The sequence below is a fragment of the Lithobates pipiens genome, unplaced genomic scaffold (genome assembly GCF_037356315.1).
Source record: "Lithobates pipiens isolate NorthernLeopardFrog02 unplaced genomic scaffold, aLitPip1_a1.2 Scaffold_10, whole genome shotgun sequence".
NCBI classification, from domain to species: domain Eukaryota; kingdom Metazoa; phylum Chordata; class Amphibia; order Anura; family Ranidae; genus Lithobates; species Lithobates pipiens.
The window spans coordinates 29,379,212-29,401,902 of NW_027507686.1; the positions used below are offsets into that span (position 1 = coordinate 29,379,212).

A 22,691-nucleotide genomic window follows, 5' to 3' on the forward strand; every position below is an offset into this window, starting at 1 on the left:
GGAGGGGAAAAGAAGGAGAAGCAGGAAGCACTGCAGGGGGAAGCAGAAGAGGATTGGTGTCTGCAATAAGGCTCGATTCACATTGAGCCTTTTTGCAGTGCTTTTTGCGTTTTTACCGCGATTTTGCCACCCTTTGCTTTTTTTGTTTTGTTTTTTTAATGAAAAAAAACGCAAATTGCGGAAAAAGAGCTGTAAAAACACGGTACTTGCATTTTTGATGCAGGTCCACTGACTTCTGTTACATGCAAAATGCTGCATTTTGCATGAAAAAAAGTCAGACCCTTTCCAAAAACGCAGAGGCACAAAAACGCATTGATGTGAACATGTTCAATAGGAATGTCCCTGCATTTCTGCAAAATGCATCAAAAAATGCATTAGTGTGAATCAAGCCTAAGGCAGTTCAGCCGGACCTCCTGCTCAACAGGTGCCCGGGCTCCCCTTTTGAACGGATGGGGCCCGGAACCCAGTACAGGGCAGCTGTACTACCATATCAGCAGCCCTGCCTTCACAGACACTCCAAGATCAGAATAATAAGAGACAAGAGACAATCACATGTAGAACATTTTTATATAGAACTTCTTCAAAAGTGTAATTACAATGTTTCTATGTCAGGAAATAAAGAAGAAGGCCACAAAGAATATAAAATCTTAGTACACCCCACATCTAGAAGTATTTGGGGTAATTATTATGTATATTTATTGTAACCAAAGACAGACGATAAACTCAGACCCCGATCATAGACACTGAATGAGGAGTAAAACGTTGTGTTCATTAAATGATCGCACAGGGAAAGCGCGCAATGTAACCAAACAGCTCACCTTCTTCTATGTACATTTCTGTATTCCTCCTTTATACACCATCAGAGCTTAGTTAACATAAGAAGACGCTTAAAGCACAAGGTTGTACAGTAACTCGTACATTAACATGATATGAATGAAAAGGTTGCAACGTATAAAACACAAACCATAAAAACGGAACATTAAAGGCGTACTGTTGACCTACACAGCGGCAGCCATTTTGCCCCTGAAGCATGCAGCCAATCAAATCATTAGAGACAACTTGGCCTTTTTTTTTTGTAGTTCCTTATGAAATGAGGACCATTTAAATTTTGCCATGGAGTTAAAACCAGCTGCCCTAAAAAAAAAAAAAAAAAAAAAAATAAAACACACAAAACGACTAAATCCACGCGCTCCACTCCCCAGAATAGTTATAAAATGAGAACTACTGTGTATAATATAATATGAGACCATAAGATGCCTTTATTATCTACAAGACCCACCAATGTGCAATACAAGGACAGAAATCCCTCCTCTCCATACAGGAGGATCTACAGCAGCTTTACAGATACAGTTCACATGGAACACAAGACAAGCTTCATCCTCTCGTTTATAAAATCTAAAAAATAAATAAAAAAAAAAAACAAAGGAAGGAGGTAGGACTACAAAACATCCCCAAACCTACAATTTCTCATTACATAGAGTGTGTGTGTGTGTATAAAATAATATACGTGCTGACCAGTGGTCAGAGAGAGCTCACCTGCTCTGCCTAAACACCTATCCCAACTTCAGCCAAGATCATGTGACCAGTGCCTTGGCACTCAATCACATGATCAGCTCCAGAGACAGCAGGGGTTTCTGCAAGTACTTTAAGCTTGTTTGAGTATACAGAGACATGATTAATAGAGAATGATGGTGGTGGTGGTGGTGGTGGTGATGATGGTGGTGGTGGTCAGGGCTGGACTGGGACAAAAATGTGGCCCTGGACGTCATCATGACTGGCCCACTTTAATTTTGAGTGTCTCCATCAGCACTTCCCCTTACATCAGAGTGTCCTTCCTCCCCTCCCCCTCCCACGTGTACTCAGTTTTGAAGGCAGCTTCTCATTCCTCTTTCCAGTCATGTGACAAGTGACAAGTGATAAGGGGAGAGAGAATGGAACGTCTGCCAGCTGTCTATCTCCCCCTGCAGGCTGGAGGGAGCAGAAGGCCTAATGCTCTCTCCAGCAAGTGACGGCAGCTGCTCCACCTAACAGAAGTGAAATCGCAATCACTCACTGTCAGAGAGGAGCGGCTCCAGGACTGCACCTGACTGGCCCACTGAGCCATCAGCCCACCGGGAAACTCCCTGTAGTCCCAATGGCCAGTACATGCCTGGTGGTGGTGGTGGGGAGGGATGCGATTAGGTTATTATTTTGCTTTAAAACAGAACTCCAGTCAAAATGCACAATTCAACAATAAAAAGGTGGAAACTTGTTTCTTTTATTGTTTTCAAATGCATGGTTTGATTGTGCTCTGGGGACACCAATAAAGGAGGAAGCCGTGTTAATACTCCTACATGCTATGCAATTCTACAGCTACCAGGGTTGAGCGATTCAGAAGCTTTAATTGCAAATGCTGGATTAATCAGTAGTGATACTAAAGTCTGAACCTGACTGGTGCAAAAATCTAATGTGCGTAAAAGAAAATCTGTGCCCATGTGCAAAGCAACAGGTTCACTATGATGATGGCCCCATCAGCTGCACATAAATATCTGCTCTTTGCTCCCCAGCTGCTGAAAGAGAGGAGTAATACTCAATACTTCTAAGTAAGGGAGAGCATGTGACTTGCCCCCCCTCCCCCGTTTGACTCACTTCCCTCTACAGCCCCCCCCCCCCACGAAGCACACCAACTACCCCCTCCCCACCCCCTTATCAATGAGTTACTTCCCTCAACCCCCCCCACCAATGAGTTACTACCCCCCACCCACTAATGAGTGACTTCCCCAACCCCCCACCCCACCAATAAGTCACTTCCCCCAACCCCCCCCCTCCCCATCTATGTAGCTTGCTTCCCTCACCCTACCACCCCAATGAGATGCATTTCCCTTAAATATGACTCTATGACTCACCTCCCCCACACAACAATGGGGGGGGGGGGGGGGGTTGAGGAAAGTGACCCACTTCCCTCACGCAACCCTCCCCCCAATGTAGCTCACTTCCCTCATACGCCCCCCCCCCCCCCCCCCGTCAAATTACTACATTTCCCTCGCCGCAGCATAAGAGCATTGATGCTTGCCCCCCCCCCAATGCTTTCTGTGTAAGCTCCAAGTCTGAAGATTTCCTCTCATCGCTGAATGGAGCAGAGTGAAGGGAAGAGGTGTATGTACAGTTGCAATGGCTACCATTAAAGTGGACCTGTCCCTTCATCCTGCATGGGCATATTAAGGGTGGACACTTACAAGATGAATGCACATTTACGATTAAAAGCCAGCAAATACTTCTCTAACCACAAAATAACCAAGCCAGAATAATAGCAATAAAACTAACACATGCTATAAATTAAGGCAATATGTATCAGGTAACTCATAGCACTGAATAAACCCCAATAACACATAACCTATAACCCTAACCAACCTGTTAAAAAAAGCCACACCAACTTATAAAAGATCAGCACCATGGCTATGGTCCCTCGCCCTGATCAATATTGTGCTTTTCCTATTAAATCCACAGAACTGCTAAAACCTCAGTCCACACAGAGCCCCGGTGAGGTGGGCACAGTGCCCACTAACCTTCACTAGCCCCTGACAACTAGGTAGTATCAAGATAGACCACTTTTCACAGGCCTAGGTCATGTGACCAGATACAGCCTCCCACAGCCTGAAATTAAGACAGATATTAGGTCTTAAGGTCACTTAGAACCATTATTTTTTTTTTTTACAGAAAAAGTAAAAAAACAAAAAACACACAAGAACAAAAGGAAGCTATCTTAATCCCGAAGTACCCAGTAAAACAATATATAGTAAAAGTGTTCTATAAAAGGTGATCCCATCTATGGCGTTGTTGATTGATATGGTCATACTCAGTAACACTACATGTATCTGGAAGTATAAATCCAGGTAGCTTTGCGGAGCTGTGCAGTTTTCAGAATGGCAAGTGCTTCAGATTTCGCCAACGTTCTCGGCCTCTGGCAAGCAAGGTGATTACACCTTCTGCTGGTGTTGCGATTCGGCATCATCCTTTTTGAAATCAGACAATTTGAGTGCCGGCTGAAAGGTGGAATGGACGGTGCGGTTCATTAGCGGCTGAAGAGGGCGGAAGTTGTCCACCATGTTTTTTTCATCCTCCCCTACGGCGCTGAAGAGGAGACTGCGAAACACGGCCAACTGTAAGGGAGAGACCAAAAGAGGCATTAGTTCAATTAGTTCAATATATTTATGGTTTTATCTGCCAAGGGATTTGTCATTTTGGCGAGCCAGTTGAGTGGCAACAGCCCAGCTAGTCCAATATACTACTTCCTGGTTTAGGATCACTGCATCTGGGGTCAGCTCTCTGCTCACTGGACAGGGGTGATTTTGCTGATTTAGTGTCCACCGAGGCTGGAGGCGGAGGACACTTTCTTAACGTGTACACCTAGCTAAAAACAGTTATAACCCCTGTCAATTTTTTACAGCTATTCAGGGCCACACCAGTTTTGCCTAGAGTGCCAGGACTGCAGCTAATCAAGAGACAGCTCTTCTGATTAGCATGCTCCTAAAAAGGTACTTTCAACACACTGCTCTGCATTTGAAGAATGCTTTGCTACACCAAAGCCGAGCCCCCTGCTGCAATACTTAGTGCCCATCTCTAGCGATCCCTGTGCCCTCCCATGACCACAGTGACCCCTGATGCCCTCCCATGTCCTTAGTTACCCCCATGCCCTCCTGTGTCCTCAATGACTCCGATGCACTCCCGTGTCTTCAGTTTCCCCCCCCCCCCCATATGCTCCCATGTAATGCTGTGTCCTCAGTGACCCCCGTGTGCTCCACCCTCTCCGGTGACCCCAGTGCACTCCCATGTCCTCAGAGACCCCCCCCCCCCCCATGTGCTCCCACCTCTCCAGTGACCCCATGTGCTCCCGCCTCTCCAGTGACCCCCGTGAACTCCCGCCTCTCCAGTGACCCCCCCGTGAACTCCCGCCTCTCCAGTGACCCCCCCGTGAACTCCCGCCTCTCCAGTGACCCAATCTTTAGTCCCCCCATGCCATTCTGTGTCCTCAGTGACCCCAGTGCACTCCCACCTCTCCAGTGACCCCCGTGCACGCCAGTGACCCCTGCAGATTCCTGTAACACCAGTGACATCCATGTATCCAAGTGCATCCCTGTGCTTCTGCCCAGCCTCAAGTACACCCCACAGTTGTCTAGCCTGCTTCCCTTCACTGTCAGTACCCTCTGCTACCCCTCCACCTTCAGGTATGCTCCTGTCGTCACCTGGACTATCCAACTTTCCATGGGTACCTGCCCCAGTCTGACATTTTTCCTCACTTAATGTCACATTGACAAACATTTCATCAGTCGAGAAGTGAGAGAAAGTCTGCAACAGGGACAATTTCTCTAACGGAGGCCCAAATAATAATAAAACCTCATCAGGGGTTCTAATCCTTCCCAACGCCACCTGACTAAATAAACTGCAAGTTCCATCTGCCATTGTGGCAGAAGGACTCGTAGTTAACCACCGTAACCAGTCTACAACATGGAGCTGGAGGAAAAGTCTACAGCAGGGATATGCAATTAGCAGACCTCCAGCTGTAGCAGAACTACAAGTCCCATGAGGCATAGTAAGACTCTGGCAGCCACAAGCATGACACTCAGAAGCAGAGGCATGATGGGACTTGTAGTTTTGCAACAGCTGGAGGTCCGCTTCAGGATTCAGGAGAAAATTTAAAAAACATTGCACTCAATGATTCCTTCATGATCCACATGACCACAGGACAGGGGGTGGCAGGTGGAACACATAACCTATACTCCCTGTGAACTGTGTTTCTGAAGATGCTTCAAGAGGCAATTTTTCTCAAATACAGGGCCAATTGGCTGCAGGGTCAGCAAGAGAGGAAAATCCTGAATGCTGTCTTTTGCAGAAGGCACATTCGTTATCAGTTTTATTCTAGTGACAAAGTCGCTCTAAATTCTAATACCACCGGCTGTCCCTTTCTCACGATGGAGAGAAATTCTTAGACGTCCATCAAATCTTAACACATCTTCGTCACATTTCTGCGGGCGAGTGGTTGGGGTCACTCTTGGACTTTAAAAGAATTTCAGAACAGGATTCACCTGACTGTGGTCCACTTCAATGGGTTTCTTCATCATAATCCAGGTCACGGATTCGGTCAGCGGCGGTGTGGTCAAGGAGCCAGCATATGTCCAGTAATCGTTACAGGTTGGCAGAAAGCAGGAGGGGTCAAAATAATTGAATTCAGTAAGAGCATCCTAAAAGAAACAAACAAAAAGGAATGTGAACGGGATGACATTTAGTTTGATTTGTGCAATGTGTATGAAATAATTAATGGTCCTGTGTTCCTTTTTTTTTTTCCCATAAAATTTTATTTTTAGCATCCCCCCCCCCCACATCTCAAAGTGCTGCTGATCTCCTCTAACCTTTTTAAGCCACTTCCTGCCTGCATGGACTTGCTCCAGCATTGCTTGCAAATCTTTGCTCTGTACAGTGACTACAGGGGACAGTGCACTGTGTACCCCGTGATAACCCATTGCTTTATGAAAATAGTTAATATTTTTTTTCAATATCAATTAAATTTAATATAAAGCAACAAAAAAGTTATACAAAATATAATGTGACATACATTTTCATATCCACATTCTGGAATTTTTATTTAATTTTGATTACGATTAGTTGTTTTATGTTTAATAGAAATCTTAGACTATCTTAAAATAGCGGCAGGTTCCCCTTCAAAGCTTCACGATGTGTTGCGTTATCCACTTTTTTTTTTTTTTTTTTTTTTTAATAAAGTACTTTTTGCCTTTTTTATAACCTTTGTTACATCCCACAGCTGTAGATCTATCATAGCTTCTTTTTAGCCAACTCACAATTACATGTACCTCAGCGATGGCTGCATGAAATGGATTGCAACTACAGTGGACCATATCTGCGATGTGTGTCAGAACAGACACTTGTAGAATCCATCAGAATGCATGTGACAGGGTGACAATGCAGAAGCCCAATTGAAAGACAGGGGCAGAGTGTTGTCACCGTATAATAGGAAGTGCCTGAACAAATACCTTAATGGCAGGTTTGTCAGGGATATTTTAAAATGAAAGTAGCAGATTAATAAAGGACAGATTATATGAGATTTTAGTGGGAAGGATTCCAAAACCAAAAGAAGGAAATAAATAAATAAATAAATAAATAAAATCATATATATAGCTACATTACACACAGCTGGTGTCTCACCTTCCTCTTGACAATACTCCACAGATTCTCTATGGGGTTTAGGTCAGGTGAGTTTGCTGGCCAATCAAGATCAGCGATACCACCATGATCATTGAACCAGGTCTTGGGCCGTGATGATTTGGGGAACCATATCATCTGCTGGTATTGGTCCAGAGTGTTTTAACCAAGTCCAATGTCAGCGCAGCCCTCTAAAGCAGTTCATGCTTTCCACTGGTTTACCAGCTTTTTTTTTTTTACAAAGAAAGTGTTTATTTAATTGAGAAGGTTCACAGATACAAAATGCAAAATACATACAGTAGGCGGTGAGATCAAGAATGCAGTATGCGGGATAAGAACAGAGAGCAACAGAGACCATGTGTATGGAGAAGGTACAGCACAGAATCACCAGTAGGGTCACATAAGTAGGAGGTAGACTACTGTACATGTACATGACGGCAGAGGAGCTAAAAACAATCAATACTGTAAAACCAGAGAAATAAATAAAAAAAGGGCAAAAGCAAAAAGGATGGACAATCTGAGAGGCAATTACATTTGGGATCAAGGATTATCGGTGATGGCGTTGCAAGTAGCTGCATTGTTTAACCACATGTCCCAAATTTTCCTGTATTTAGCTGGGCAGCCCCTGTGTGCATATATTTTCTTTCTTATATGGAAGGACACCATTAATAGTAGATATCCATTTCTGCATGGTCGGGGGTGTCCTTCTCATCCATTTCTTTGCAATCAGCAACCTAGCAATAAATAGTGCTTCCTGTAGGAAAGTAGTATGGGGCTTGTCAAAGTCCGGGTCCGGGAATATACCCAATAAACATAGTTTGGGGCATAGAGTCAGGGGGGATCCCATCTCGTTGTGTATAAACTTGACTATGTGAGACCAGTAATCGTGTATCACTGGACATGACCACAGAAGGTGAAAGAAAGTGCTGAACGGACTGTCACACCTAGGACAACAGGGGTTCTGAGCCGGTCTGTAATTAGCGAGGCGGCGGGGGGTTATGTAAGCCCTGTGAATGATGTATATTTGTGTCAGGCGGTCCGAGAGTTTGGTAGACACCGTTTTGCAGGTACCCAGTGCGTCCCCCCATTTTTCGTCCTCCAACTGCCCCACGTCCCCGGCCCATCTATCCTTTAGTGTGTATGCAGATGCTGCGGGACGGAGAAGGTCGGTTTACCAGCTTTATGGAGATTTTGATTTCATTTTGCAGCAGGACTTGGCACCTGCCCACACTGCCAAAAGTACCAATACCTGGTTTAATGATCATGGCATCACTGTGCTTGATTGGGCAGCAAACTTGCCTGACCTAAACCCCATAGAGAATCTGTGGGGTATTGTCAAGAGGAAGAGGAGATACCAGACCCAACAATGCAGACGAGCTATAATAATTTAGAATATATATATAATATATATATATATATATATATATATATATATATATAAAAAATTAATACAAATAAAGTCTGTATATTTTATTACACACACCAATGTGATTTTTTTTTTCTGTATACACAGCAGTTTGAATGCCTATAAACGTTTGGGTATTTTGCATTTCTGGCTCTGCCCACCAACTTCTCACATCCTTCATAAAATAACAGGAACAGATCCAGCAAGTAAAGACGGACTCCCTTGCATTAGCCTCAGCATGTGGGAAGACCTGGCTATTCCTGAGGTCTACATCTGAACTGCCTTAAAGCCCAACTCCAGGAAAATGTAAATTTATCCGATGGAGTGGGGCTATGCTTGCACTACAAGGGTTAACCGATTGTTTTTTTTCTAGTGGAGAATAGACAAGCTCCTACTCCTCTGATCATCTTTTCTCTCTTCGAGTCAACATGTCCAAAGCAGGGCTATGATGCGATATTAAGGTTCAAGAACATTGTATAAAATGTAGGTAAACAATTTAGGAATTGGTAAAAATGCAGAAGTTTCTTGAATCTCATGAAATGGTATAAAATAAAAAATCGTTCGGAGTCTTCAAATTATTTGTCTTGGCAAATCAAAGTGCTCAGGAAACTGGGAGACACAAAAGCAGCAGCCGAGACTCTGCCGGAGGAGAAATGTTAAGTCGGACTTAAGGATCTGAAAAAATCCCAAAAGGGAAGGAAAATCTTTTATAGTGAAGCTCGGTGTGAAGGCCTTCGAGTAATCTTATTACAGCAGGAAACACCAAAAACTTCAAAGTGGAAGCCTGATGCCATTAAAATAACACTAAACCCTTAAAGAACAATGATTAGTTATGTAGAGCGCTGGAGGAAAAATAGGGATTTCTTTTTTGTTAAAGCTGAACTGTGGGATTAGTAAATATTGTCTAAATCTATTCATCGTGTATTCTTGAATCTTGGTGTGCTTTATGTATTTCTTCTAAATCTGTGCATGAGTCCAGTGTGAAACTTTTCCTTCCTGTTATAAAGATCGCACATTGCTGCTTTCTGTCCATGTGCATGGTGACCGGTCTTGTCTCCGCCCCCTCCTTTCATTTTCAGTAGTGGGGGGGGGGGGGCCCTCACCAAAGCCTCTGCTCAGTGCACAGGCTACGTACAGCACAGTAATTATATCACTACCACTTTAATAAAGGTAATATCTGGGTTTGCAAAGGCATCTGGTGCCCACAAAGTGGATTAATATTATTTGTCATTATTGGGGAACACTGGGTATTTGCATTCAATTTCAGCAGCAGCTGATAAATACATATATACTGAGGTGGCTACCAGAGAAAGTGCACTGTAAATTGCCATGGCGGCTTGTAGTTCAAATCAGGAGTTTGCAGGAAAAGACGACAACACTGCCACGGAACAGAGTACACATACCCATTCACACATCTGACGTGTTAACAAAAGTTGCACTGAACAGACCATTCAAAAAATTAAAGGCAGAACACGTGAAAATGGACAAGACTGCATTTTATCACAATGCAATGGACACCATACTTCCTGCTGCTCTGCATTGCAGGCCATATGCATTTTGCAGGTTTGTTTGGGTGTCATTCACAGTGAGGATCAATGCACCAAACACATGCAATGTGCGTGTTACTACAGTGCACTGGTGTGAATGGCCCCAAGCATTGTTCCCCTAGTGTCTGTGGGTACCCTTCTGCTACGATTACATTAAAAGCAGGACACAGCCAAAATTAATTAAGCTTTTTGACATTACAGGATCATGTGAAATAATATATACAGTAAAATCTTGGGTTGAGAGTAGGGCTGCAACTAACGATTATTTTCATAATCGATTAGTTGGCCGATTATTGTTTCGATTAATAATCCTAAAAGTGTGGTGTATAATTTGTATTAGAGGTTTTGGTAGTTACTATTAGAGGTAATTACTATTAGAGGTTCAATCTGGTAAATATCATTTAATTCAGATTGTTTTGCAGATTTTAAAACAGAACTATTATATGCTGGCCATACAAAAACAATGTTTTTTTGTTTTGTTTTTTTAAGGAAAAGGGAAGGCAATTTAAGAACGTTCGTTCAATTTTCGAATAGTTAGTGGGGTCAAATCAACGTTAGTTTTCAACCACAGTGATGGGAAAATTTGGAACTAGAAAACTGCTTGGTGTATGTGTTTTTCGTTCAGAAATTACACTAATTTTAAAAACGGAATGTTAAAAGCAAATGAAAATTTCAAACATTCTTTCATTCGGCAAATATACAAAGATTTTTTTATATGAATATTTTCATCTGAAAATTGATCTATGTGGCCAGCATAAGGCTTGGTACACACCTATGCAGTTTGCTTTTGATCCGTTTATACAGTGCTTTTTGCTGTGCGTTAAGTACAGTACAGAGTGCCCCAATAGCAAGGTAAAGAAAACGTCTGCCTTTAGAAACACTCAATTTCTGCCCAGGACTACATGTCCCATGAGATATTGCTCCTCACACATTCACAAGTTCTCAGGCCCTTACTGACATCTATGGCTGATGTACTGAGCTGTATGTGTGCTGCACTGTATTTCCTGATATGTAAACAAATAATGCATTCTGTATGCAGGCCAACTAATCGTCTAGCCGATTGATTATGAAAATAGTAATCGATTCATAGTCAATTAATCGATTAATTGTTTCTGCCCTATTCGAGAGTAACATGTTGTGAGAGCATTTTGTAAGAAATTTTTAATATACAAGCGATGTCTTGATATACAAGTAGTGTCATGTCACAACTGAGTTTAAAATAGAAGAGAGGCACCTCTAAGTGTAGCAATACAGTTACATTTAATGAAGGTACAACATTTAGAAACTCATGTTTGATGATTAAAACAGGCACATTTAAGTATGCAAGCATCTGGGGTAAATCTGTCCAAATAGAGATTGGGGCGGCACAGTGGTGTAGTGGTTAGCACTCTCACCTAGCAGTGAAAAATGTCGCTGGTTTGAATCCCAACCACAACACTACCTGCCTGGAGTTTGCATGTTCTCCCTGTGCCTGCGTGGGTTTCCTCCGGGTACTACTGTTTCCTCCCACACTCCAAAGACATGCTGGTAGGTTAATTGGCTTCTGTCCAAAATTGGCCCTAGTATATGAATGTGGACCTTGGATTGTGGGCTCCTTGAGGATAGGGACCAATGTGAGTGTGCAATGTACAGGGATAGGGACAATTGTAGACACTCACTCAGGTTGAACTTGATGGACTGGTGTCTTTATTCAACCTTACTAGCTATGTAGCTATAGACCAGCCTTTCTCAACCTTTTCAACACAGAGGAATCCTTGAAATAGTTCTCCAGTCTCAGGGAACCCCTGCTGAAAAAATGAAATCTACAACTCATGATACATTAGTGTGATGGTCAGTGGGACGAATGGCCCTTACACTTGTGGTCATTGGGAAGAATTACCTCCTTACAGATAGTTAAAAAGGTCAATGGTATCAGGAAACTTATCTGAGAGCCAGAAATTGGCCAATGCTGAAGGAACCCCTAGCAACCTCTGGAGGAACCCCAGGGTTCCACGGAACCGTGGTTGAGAATCACTGACATAGACCATCTTCCTCACCGCCATTGATGTCATCCCTTCAATACTGCGCTCCACAAGAGGTTCAAGCCTCACTTTCAGATCGCTCTACTGCAGGGTAGTCTTCCCGGTCACGATTGCAGACACCTTTACCCCGATGTGCCTCTTAAATCGTCAACCATGTGAGTTGCTAAATGTTGTACCTTTATTAAATGTAACCATATTGCTACACTTAGAGGCGCCTCTCTTCTCTTTTAGACTCTGTAGCTCCTGCTGGATTTTGCTTCTAATCCGCTTGTGGAGGCTTCCATTTGTGGATGGACATTTTATGGTTACACAACCTATCACATTGCCTTAATCTTTTTATATGGACTATAAACTGAAGGATTTATGAATAAAATGGTTGTGGGACGAATCATTTGAGTTTCCATTATTTCTTATGGGGAAATTCGCTTTGATATACAAGCGTTTTGGATTACAAGCATGCTTCCAGAATGAATTATGTTGGCAAGCCAGTTTTATTGTCTATGGTAGGATTTAGATACACTAAAATATCTCAGTGGTAGTCTGGAGACCTCTAGTGGCTGAATTTGTGTAATGCTGAAAAGAAAAGGTAATGGGTCTGTACACCTGTTGTGCTTATTATGAGGGGTTTCCAGCATCCCAGTGCCGAGTTCCTGGGTCTGTACACCTGCCATGCCCATTATGAAGGGTTCCCACATCCCAGTGCTGAGTTCCCGGGTCTGTACACCTGCCATGCCCATTATGAGGGGTTCCCGCATCCCAGTGCAGAGTGCCCAGGTCTGTACATATGAGGAGTTACCACCATCCCTGTGCCGAGTTCCCAGATCTGTACACCTGCTGTACAAATTTATAAGGGGTTCCCACCATCTTTGGGACCTGACATATGATGCAAGCACTCTACAAGCCACTACCATTTTAACTGTTCCTATGTGATGCCCGATTTTATGCTATGTTTGCAAGTACGTTATTTTTAATAAAGGTATTGCAATTTTTAAACGTACTTCCCTATGAAACCTTTCATGTCTATTATCCCGTTGAACATGATGTAATCTGGGGGCTGATTGCATACATGATTGTGATACCGGTTGCATGAATTGGGAGTATACATGTACAGCCTATAGAGATCTTGATGTGAGCTGCTTTCACCGGATGTCCAGTGCTGAGGATTGGGGTAGATCTGTGTTACATGCATATATAACCACTATATAAAACTTGAGGGTCCAACTACTCTGGTAAGAAGACATGCTGGAAACACGGTGGTGTTGTGTGCATCACTCTTCACACTGGAGCTGGTGCGGGGGCCTTCATCTGTTCTATTCATCATCTACTATATGGAGTTTACATGTTGCATATTATATGAGAGCTGCATATTGATATTTTGATTCCCACCATCTTTGCACAGAGTTCCCGGGTTTGTACACCCGCAGTGCCCATTATGAGGGGCTCCCACCATCCCTGTGCCGAGTTCCTGGGTCTGTACACCTGCTGTGGCTATTATGAGGGGTTCCCACCACCCCTACTGTATTTTTATTTATTTTGGAATATGTAGAACCTGAATTCAAGAATTGTCCAGAACGTTTGCAGGGAGATCTCTATTGGATCAAGTAGCAAGGGGCTGGCTCAGTTTTTCACAGATATCATACATATGGATGGAATGAGAGGTTTCTATTTCAATCTAAAATTCAATAAACTTAAAAAAAAAAAAAAAAAAAAATAAGAAAAGCACATAAAAAGAAAAAGAAATGTGTTTCCTTAACAGCTCATGAATTGGAGTTTGAGAAGTCCTATCCTCCTTTTCATGTAACTGCTCCATTGCTTGTCCTAGAAGTTTATACAATGCTTAAAAGGAGACATATGGCCAAAGTTCTTTTGGCTATACTTCTCCCTATGCTGACTGACATCACAGAGCTGGTCCAAGCACCGCAGGAATCCCTACAATAATGTTGGGATCTGCCCACATGCCTAACTGGCATCTGGCTCAGCCTCTCAGCAAACCGCTGGGAGACTGCTGATCCCGCCACCTCCAGTCTGGCGCACCACTGAGTGCTGGAGGGGCAGAGCACAGAGTGGTGGACTGACAGTCACTGCTCTGTGCGCAGACCTGAGAATGGAGTTATTAGCAGTCTTTGAATGCTTAGTTCTCTGTGTAGAGGCAGCGGGGGCTTGGAAGATGCAGCATCGGATCCCTGCTGCATCCACCTACAGTGGATATAAAAAGTCTACACATCCCTGTTAAAAATGTCAGGTTTCTGTGATGTAAAAAAAAAAAAAAAAAAAAAAAAAAGGAGACAAAAGATAAAAATAACTTCAGAACTTTTTTTCCATCTTTAAAGTGGTTGTAAACCCTCACATATACCCAGTGAAGTGAACAGCCTCAGATAATACACATGGATGAAACACACACACACACACACACACACACACACACACACACACACACACACACACACACGGAAGGCCTCTTTCACACAGGGCGGATCAGTAATGATCCGCCCCGTGATGATCCGCTCGCTCAGCGGGGATCGCTCCGTTGTCCCCGCTGAGCCGGCTGCGGACAGGGCAGTCTCCGCACACTGTGCGGGGACTGCCCTGTCAGCTCTCCGCTCTCCTCTATGGGGATCGGATGAGTATGGACCGTCTGTCCGTGTTCATCCGATCCGCTCTGCAGACGGATAGAAAAATAGGATTTTCCTCCGTCTGCAGAATCGGACTGTTGCGGAGGAAATCGGGTGTCTGCGGATGTTCATCCGCAGACACCCGCTATCCCATAGGGATGAATGTATGCCCGTATTTCATCCGCAAACGGATGGATGAAATACGGACATATCATCCGCATGTGTGAAAGGGGCCTAATACATAATAACAGAGGAAGGGAGCAGGAGACAGCTACCAACATAGTGCTTTGAAGAGAGAGAACAAAACACTGCACATATATAAATTGCCCAGCTCAAATTTAATAAATCGGGTTTACATCCACTTTAATGTGACCTATAAACTGTACAACTAAGTTGAACAACAAACTGAAATCTTTTAGCTGGAGGGAAGTACAAATAAAAAACTAAACTAAACTAATATGGTTGCATAAGTGTGCACACCCTTACACTAATACTTTGAAGCACCTTTTGATTTTATCATAGCACTCAGTCTTTTTTGGGTATGAGTCTATCAGCATTGCACATCTTGACTTGAATATTTGCCCACTCTTTGAAAAAAAAAAAAAAAAAAACTCCAAATCTGTCCGATTGTGAGGGCATCTCCTGTGCAAAGCCTCTTCAGAGCACCCCACAGATTTTCAATCAGATTCAGGTCTAGGCTCTGGCTGGGCCATGCTAAAACTTTAGTCTTTGTTGATTTGGATGTATGCTTTGGGTCGTTATGCTGAAAGATGAAGTTCCTCTTCATGTTTAGCTTTCTAGCAGAAGCCTGAAGGTTTTGTGCCAATAAGGACTGGTATTTGGAACTGTTCATAAATTCCCTCTACCTTGACTAAGGCCCCTGTTCCATCTGAAGAAAAACAGCCCCAAAAGCACAATGCTGCCACCACCATGCTTCACGGTGGTTATGGTGTTCTTTTAGTGATGTGCAGTGTTTTTGCGCTAAACATATATCTTTTGAAAGTATGGCTAAACACATTTTCCCACATGATTTTTGGAGAATTCAGATGCGTTTTTGCTAAATTTACCGGCGCTGGATGTTTTTCTTAAGAAAAGGCTTGCCACCCCACCCCCATAGCCCAGACATGTGAATAATACGGTAGACTGGTGTCATATGTACCACACAGCCAGTACTTGCCAGATATTCCTGCAGCTCCTTTAAGGCCTCATGTACACTGCTGCTGCTAAATGGATCTTTAGGAGCAGTTGAACATTTTTTTCAACTGCCTCTGAACTCTCCTCTATGTTATCTTATCTGTACATGTACACATGTTCATTTACAGTTGTTTCTAAGCAGTTGAGTTTAGAGGCATTTTTTGGAATGCAAAAAAAGGCGTTCAGCAGCTGAGTTTCCAGACATTTTAAGCGCCAAACACATCTAAAACGTGGTAACTCGTGTTTAGTCACATTTCGTTTACAGGAGTTTTTCATTTTTTGGCCATTTTAAAACATTTCTAAAAAAATGCAAACGCTGCAAAACGCACGTTTTAAACATCGGTTACTATATGTCAAGTTAAATCGTTCAGGAGAGGTTGTAAAAATGTCCCATGTACATGAAGCCTAAATGTTGCTGTAGGCCTCTTGGCAGCCTCCCTGATCACTTTTCTTCTTGTCTTTTCATCAATTTAGGCGGGACATCCAGTTCTTGGTAATGTCAATGTTTTGCCATATTTTCTCCCCCTAATGATGACTGTCTTCACTGTGTTCCATGGTCTATCTAATGCCACAGAAATTCTTTTATACCCTTCTCCTGACCGATACCTTTTAACAATGAGATCCCTCTGATGCTTTGGAAGCTCTCTGCAGGCCATGGCTTTTGCTGTAGGGCTAAGAAAATATCAGGAAAGACCTACTAGAACAGCTGGACTTTATTTGGGCTTAATCAGAGGCACTTTAAAAAATGATGACAGGTGTGTACTGACTCCTATTTAACATGTGTTCAAAATTAAGAAATCACATTCAAACTCAGCTACATCCCCAGTTACAAGAGGGTGTGCACACTTATGCAATCACATTATTTTAGTTATATTTTTACTTTTAACAGGGGTGTGTAGGCTTTATATCCACTGTAGGCGAGCATTAATGTTTTTTTTTTTTGTTTTTTTTGTTTGTTTGTTTGTTTTTAATCCTGCACTTCTCTTAAGGCATCCCCAACACTGTCTTTGGGTTTACTGCATTGGGGTTTAATGTTATTAGTGAAATATGCTAGAAGGTTTACCCTATATCTGACAGACGGTAGAATGTCCACCAACTTCTGCAGCTTCGAGTGGTGCCGGCCAATCTGCAGAAAACAACAACATTTATTATAGAAAAGCAACAATGAAAAGTTTGCAAATAACGGTAAGGCAACGTTTAGCTCTACCTTTAAAAACACGCCGATAACTGCCAGACCGTTCTCCTCCATGATGGCTTCCTCAAAGGTGCGATACCGGGAGCAGTTCCAGTGCACAAGGTGAACCTGAAAAGATTGGAAATTTTATTGAGAGTCATTTAAAAATGTCAGAGTTTAATCAAATTATATTTAATCAAATTATATTTTTGCCTTCCCTGCCACCCTCCTCTCCTGTACGGAAAGTGAACTTCCCACAATTTGCATTAGAGCAAGTCAGATAGAACCCGCCGCATTTCCTAGCTGGAGGATATAAAATTTTATAGTCTGCAGATCCAACTTTTTTTTAATATGACAAATTTCGGAATCGGCCGTGGAAAGCACCGTACTAATGATCTGAAAATCGGCAGATCGTTCAGACAAAATGTAACTTCCAATTTTCTTATCGTGTATATGGGCCTTAAAGAATAACGAAACCTTTGTGTGTTTTTTTTTTTTTATTTTTTTTTTTTTAAACATATCACCCTTACCTCCTCTGTGCAGTTGGTTTTGCACAGAGCAGCCCCGATCCTCCTCTTCTGGGGTCCCTAAGCGGCGCTCCTCTTCTCTATTGCCCTGTTGGAAGACTGATCTCCCTCAGGGGGCACTCGTGTGGGCGCGCTCCCGTGTCCTGCTGCTGTGTCTATTAACAGACAGCAGGACTTGGCCCCGCCCCCACATCATTAAATTTGATTGACAGTAGCGGGATCCAATGGCTGAGCTGCTGCAAATCTATCCAATCAGGACCCGAGACACCGGCTGGAGCTAGTGTGCTCGTTCTCGGGCGCTGGAAAGACTGGGTTCAGGTGAGTAAAAAGAGGGTGCTGCACTATAGAAGGTTTTTCACCTTAATGCATAGAATGCATTAAGGTGAAAAACAACAAGGGTTTACAACCCCTTTAAGCTTCTCTTAGCAAAGTCTTTAGCAACAGGAGTCTCCCAGTCAGGTTTCATGTGGTAATGGCCTACACTTACAGCAAGGGCATTTTTCAACTTTAGTCAAAGCCGCACAGTTTGTTTTTATCTACACGTGCGCCTTATCTGCACTTATCTTTTTGGTAAACTAACCCAGAGAACAGACAATCAGTACAGCACATAGGAGATGTAGAGGAGGCGCTGACCTCTGCCGGGAACACCTTGCTGTCCACCGTGTGCTCAGAGCCCCAGTCGTTGTTCACCCCCAGTGGAAGTGGAACTGTTTAAGCCTGTAGGGGTTCTCCAGGGGTCCTCCGCTCACCACTGGAGGAAGAAAAGAACAAAAAGTATTGTATCAGTGACGGGAATACATCACCTGATCCTTCAGAACGACCATGTAATAAAAATAAAAAAAATTAAGAAAAATAGATACAAGTAAAAATAAATAAGGTTACAATTTTTGACTCCTAAAGACAATGGGGTTAATTTACTAAAGGAAAAAACACTGCGCTACAAGTGCACTTTCAGTGCAGTCGCTGTAGGTCTGAGGGCAAGCTCTGCTGATTTTATCATCCAATCATGTGCAAGCTAAAATGCTGTTTTTTATTTTTCTTGGCTGTCCCCCTCAGGATCTACAGCGACTGCATTTCCAAGTGCACTTGCAGTGCAAAGTGGATTTGCCTTTAGTAAATAACCCCGCAGGGATAGGCAACCCCCGTCACTGGTGCCGCAACCGGCACGCAAAGCCTCTTTTGCCAGCACTCGACTCCATCCCCATCGGCAGAGCAGTGCAGGGAAGTGTCGGTGAGACACTAATGCATTCCAATTTCAGAATTCCCAACACTGCACCGTGGGGGAGGCACTGTGCCCTCACACATTGTAAAAGATGGGAAACATGGTTTGGTTCTCTAACTTTGCTGTAGCTTCCATCGTCAGCTTTTTTGATGGAGGAAGAGATTGGGTGCAGTTCTGGTGGTGGGGGGCGCGCTCTCCCTGTTTCCAGGAGGAGGACTGTCATTGGCCACTGATAAAGCCAATCACAGTCCTGCTAGCCCCACCCACCATCTGGGGGAAGATGACTCGCTTGGTTGCCACTTCCAATCTCAGAAAGAAGAGATTTCACTGATTGAGAACCACAATCAGGGGACAGTTTGTGGAATTACTGTTGAGCTTCTGGGAACTTTGTTGAAATTATTCCTGAACCTTTGCATCACTTACTACTGAACTCCGGCACTCTGTGTCCCTTTAAGCCACAGTTGGTATTCAGCGCAATGAAAATCACACCCAACTTTTCCTGTGGCATATAAACTTTTTCTCAGCTGCAAGTGCCCAAGTGATGATCCTGTACACAGGCCCACTGCTTTCAGAAAATGCCCCTGACCTGAGCTCATCATTGCGCATCCCTTCCAGGTGCTAGTATGTTACATTCCATAAAGCCCATGCTCTGGGCTGGATGTGCGAGGTGGATCAGCAGGATGAGTGTGCCGGGACCGGTAGAGGCATCTCATCTCCACTTCCTTTAACCACACATCATAGATGAGAAGAGAGTGTAGTGGTGAGAAGAGAGTGTAGATGAGCAGATGAGAAGGGGGTTACAGTGGTGGAAAAGATGAGCGGGGGGGGGGGGGGGGTTGAGGCAGATGAGAAGGGGGTTACAGTGGTGGGATAGATGTGCATTAGGTGTTGGGAGGGATGAGGAGGGGGGGGTTCAGCAGTGAGACAGAAAAGAAGGAGGGTACAGTGATGGGGCAGATGAGCAGGGGGAGGATTCAGTGTTGGGGCAGATGTGAAAGGAGGTGCATTGGTGGGACAGAGGTGGGGCAGAGGAGACAGGAGCTACATTGGTGGGACAGATGTGCAGAGGAGAAATGGGGTATAATTGGTGGAACACATGAGCAGGGGGTTACAGTGGTGGGGCAGATGTGCAGGGGACTACAGTGGTGGGGTATTTACTTTATAAAAAAAAAACTGTTTCGTGATTGAGAGCGTGAAGTTTAAATTTTTTTTGTTAAAAAAAACGGAACGCTCAATTTCTTTTAAAACATTTTTCGGCACACTGCTTAAAAAGGTTGCTACCCCTGATGTAACGAATGTATAAAATAAATACTGTATAAAAGATATCACTGTGCCCAATCACCGCAAAGTAGCAGATGCTCCTATAAAACCACAGACGTATCGGCAACAATGATGTGCCGCTGGACATCAATTTACTTTTTTGTGTTTTAAACTCCCTAATACATGCCACATGACTCTTCCCCCCCCCCCCCCCCTCTTGTTGGGATATAGATATAGATTATACATATCTATATCCCAACAAGAGGGAAAAAAATAAAATAAAATAGAATGAGTGGCGTGTCTCGTATTAGGGAGTTTAAAAAGAAAAACTGGTGTTTAGCTGCCCGTCATTGTCGCTGATACATCTGGGGGCTGGCAGTGGGTTTATAGGAGCAAAAAATAAAAATAAAAAAAATTATAATACACACACACACACACACACACACACACACACACACACACAAACACACACACACACACACACACACACACAGAAAGTCCAGCAGTGTGGGATCTGCTGCAGCACACCCAGTCCTGCGTCATCTTCTCTGTTATAATGAAAGGGCGACTGTGTCTATTGGGTCCTTGCAGCCAACCCCCTGATGGGTATGGGCCGAAGAGTACCCAGAGGTCTACCAAGATGCATCATGATGTGGTTATCCCAGGAGGCTGTGGCCAACAAATACATAACTTTTTTGCCTTGATGGATACCCCCCCAAAAATAAAAAAAGAAGCGGGGGGGTAGAGAAAGGAAGGGAAAACCTGGCAGACAAATTGGTATTTTTGTTACAAATATCTGGCTCTCACCTCCTGTTTCACTGACAAGCCAGGGAGTACTTTAAAAACCGCCTTACTTTACCTTGAATGAGGGTCTCTTTACAGTCAAGGAGGTTGGTGCAATACTGGGAGGGTCCAGGACCATTTGCACTAAGCTGACCTCAGGGAAAGCTCCGTCTGCCTCCCAACTTGACCTTTCTTTTCTGGTTCACCTCTGTTTGGTCAGGACATGCCAGAGGAGAAGTGGGGGGTGAAAATGTACACACAGAATAGAATAGAATTACATTTCTCCAGCTGTACCTGACAACCAATTGGATTGGAATATACGATACTACTACACACACACACACACCTTACTATAATATAACTTTAATAAAGTATTTTATCATAGAAAAATATGATTTTATAACAGCTTACCTGTAAAATCTTTTTCTTGGAGTACATCATGGGACACAGAGAAGCATAGTAATTACTATGTGGGTTATAGGCCACCTTCAGGCGATAGACACTGGTGCAATCAAAGACAGGAAGTTGCCTCCCTATATAACCCCTCCAATATATAGAGCGTACCTCAGTTTTTGTAGCAAAGTAATATACATATATCCCAAAAGAGGGGAGGGACCGCTGTGTCCCATGATGTACTCCAAGAAAAAAGGGTTTTAAAAGGCAAGCTGTTATAAAAATCCCATTTTCTTTATTGTACATCATGGGACACAGAGCAGCCATAGTAATTACTATGTGGGATGTTCCAAAGCAATGCTTTCTGAGGGGAGGGAGACAAATAAAAGCAGGCTGCCATCAGGAGGACCTATACGGCTGCCTGCAGTACACTGCGCCCAAAGGGCGGTATCCCTTTGTCTTACATCCACTAAAGTCTATGTATCGATGATCAAGTTGCGGACTTGAAATCTGAGTCAGAGGGTTGGCGATGCACTGCCCATGGAGCACTTACTGCCCTGGTAGAGTACACTCTAACTTGAAAAGGCGGAACCCTTCTTTTCAACCATTAGCCTGAATAACAACCTGACGAAACAATTTTGAAAAAAAAAAAAAAAAAAAGATGATATTAACACTGCCTGCCCTTTCCTAGAGCTTTCTGGCAGCGCAACAGAGAATCCATTTTCTGTACCTGAACCCTTCAGATAGACCTTAACTGCTCTTACTATAAGGAGAATGTAATAACTTTCCTTCCGCAGAACAATATTTTGCGGGGGAAAAAAAAAAAAAAAAAAAAAAAACACACTGAGGCACTCCCTGGGTGGGAGGGGTTAGATAACGAGGCAACTTCCTGTCTTTGATTACACCAGCGTCCATCACCTGAAGGTGGCCTATAACCCACATAGTAATTACTATGGCTGCTCGGTGTCCCGTGATGTACGATAGACTTTTTTGGGGGTATATTCAATATCCATGATTTAAATATCAGGCTCGGTATACAGCCAATCGGTCTGTATTAGCAGTGGATGGTGTGGACACTCATGTGAGGGAGTACGGCGGGCTGTTTACACAACACGCAAGGTAAAGATTACATATCAGCAAGCTGAGGAACATTCACTGCACTGACATTATCAGCGGTAAATATTAGCCAATAAGACTCACATGAGGGATGTGTGACACTCATTCATAATACGGGAAGGAAAAAAAAAAAAAAGGGACAGGACTAAGCTAAAGAATATTAATGTTAATGGGTGCAAAAATGTAACCTTCAGGACAGATATATATATATTATAGATATATAATTTTACACACACACACACA

At 43.3% G+C, this 22,691-nt stretch overlaps 1 protein-coding gene across 1 annotated transcript in view; it reads right to left on the reverse strand.

The window, feature by feature from the left end:
* Positions 1-550: 550 nt before the first annotated feature.
* The window catches only part of CA5A (carbonic anhydrase 5A), a 35,729-nt gene continuing 13,588 nt past the window's right edge, over positions 551-22,691 (reverse strand). Inside the window, 6 exon segments of the mRNA XM_077453359.1 lie at positions 551-4,139; positions 6,063-6,218; positions 17,037-17,099; positions 17,181-17,276; positions 18,308-18,363; positions 18,366-18,425. Of these exon segments, the coding sequence (XP_077309485.1) occupies positions 3,957-4,139; positions 6,063-6,218; positions 17,037-17,099; positions 17,181-17,276; positions 18,308-18,363; positions 18,366-18,425 (614 nt within the window). The 3' untranslated portion in view covers positions 551-3,956.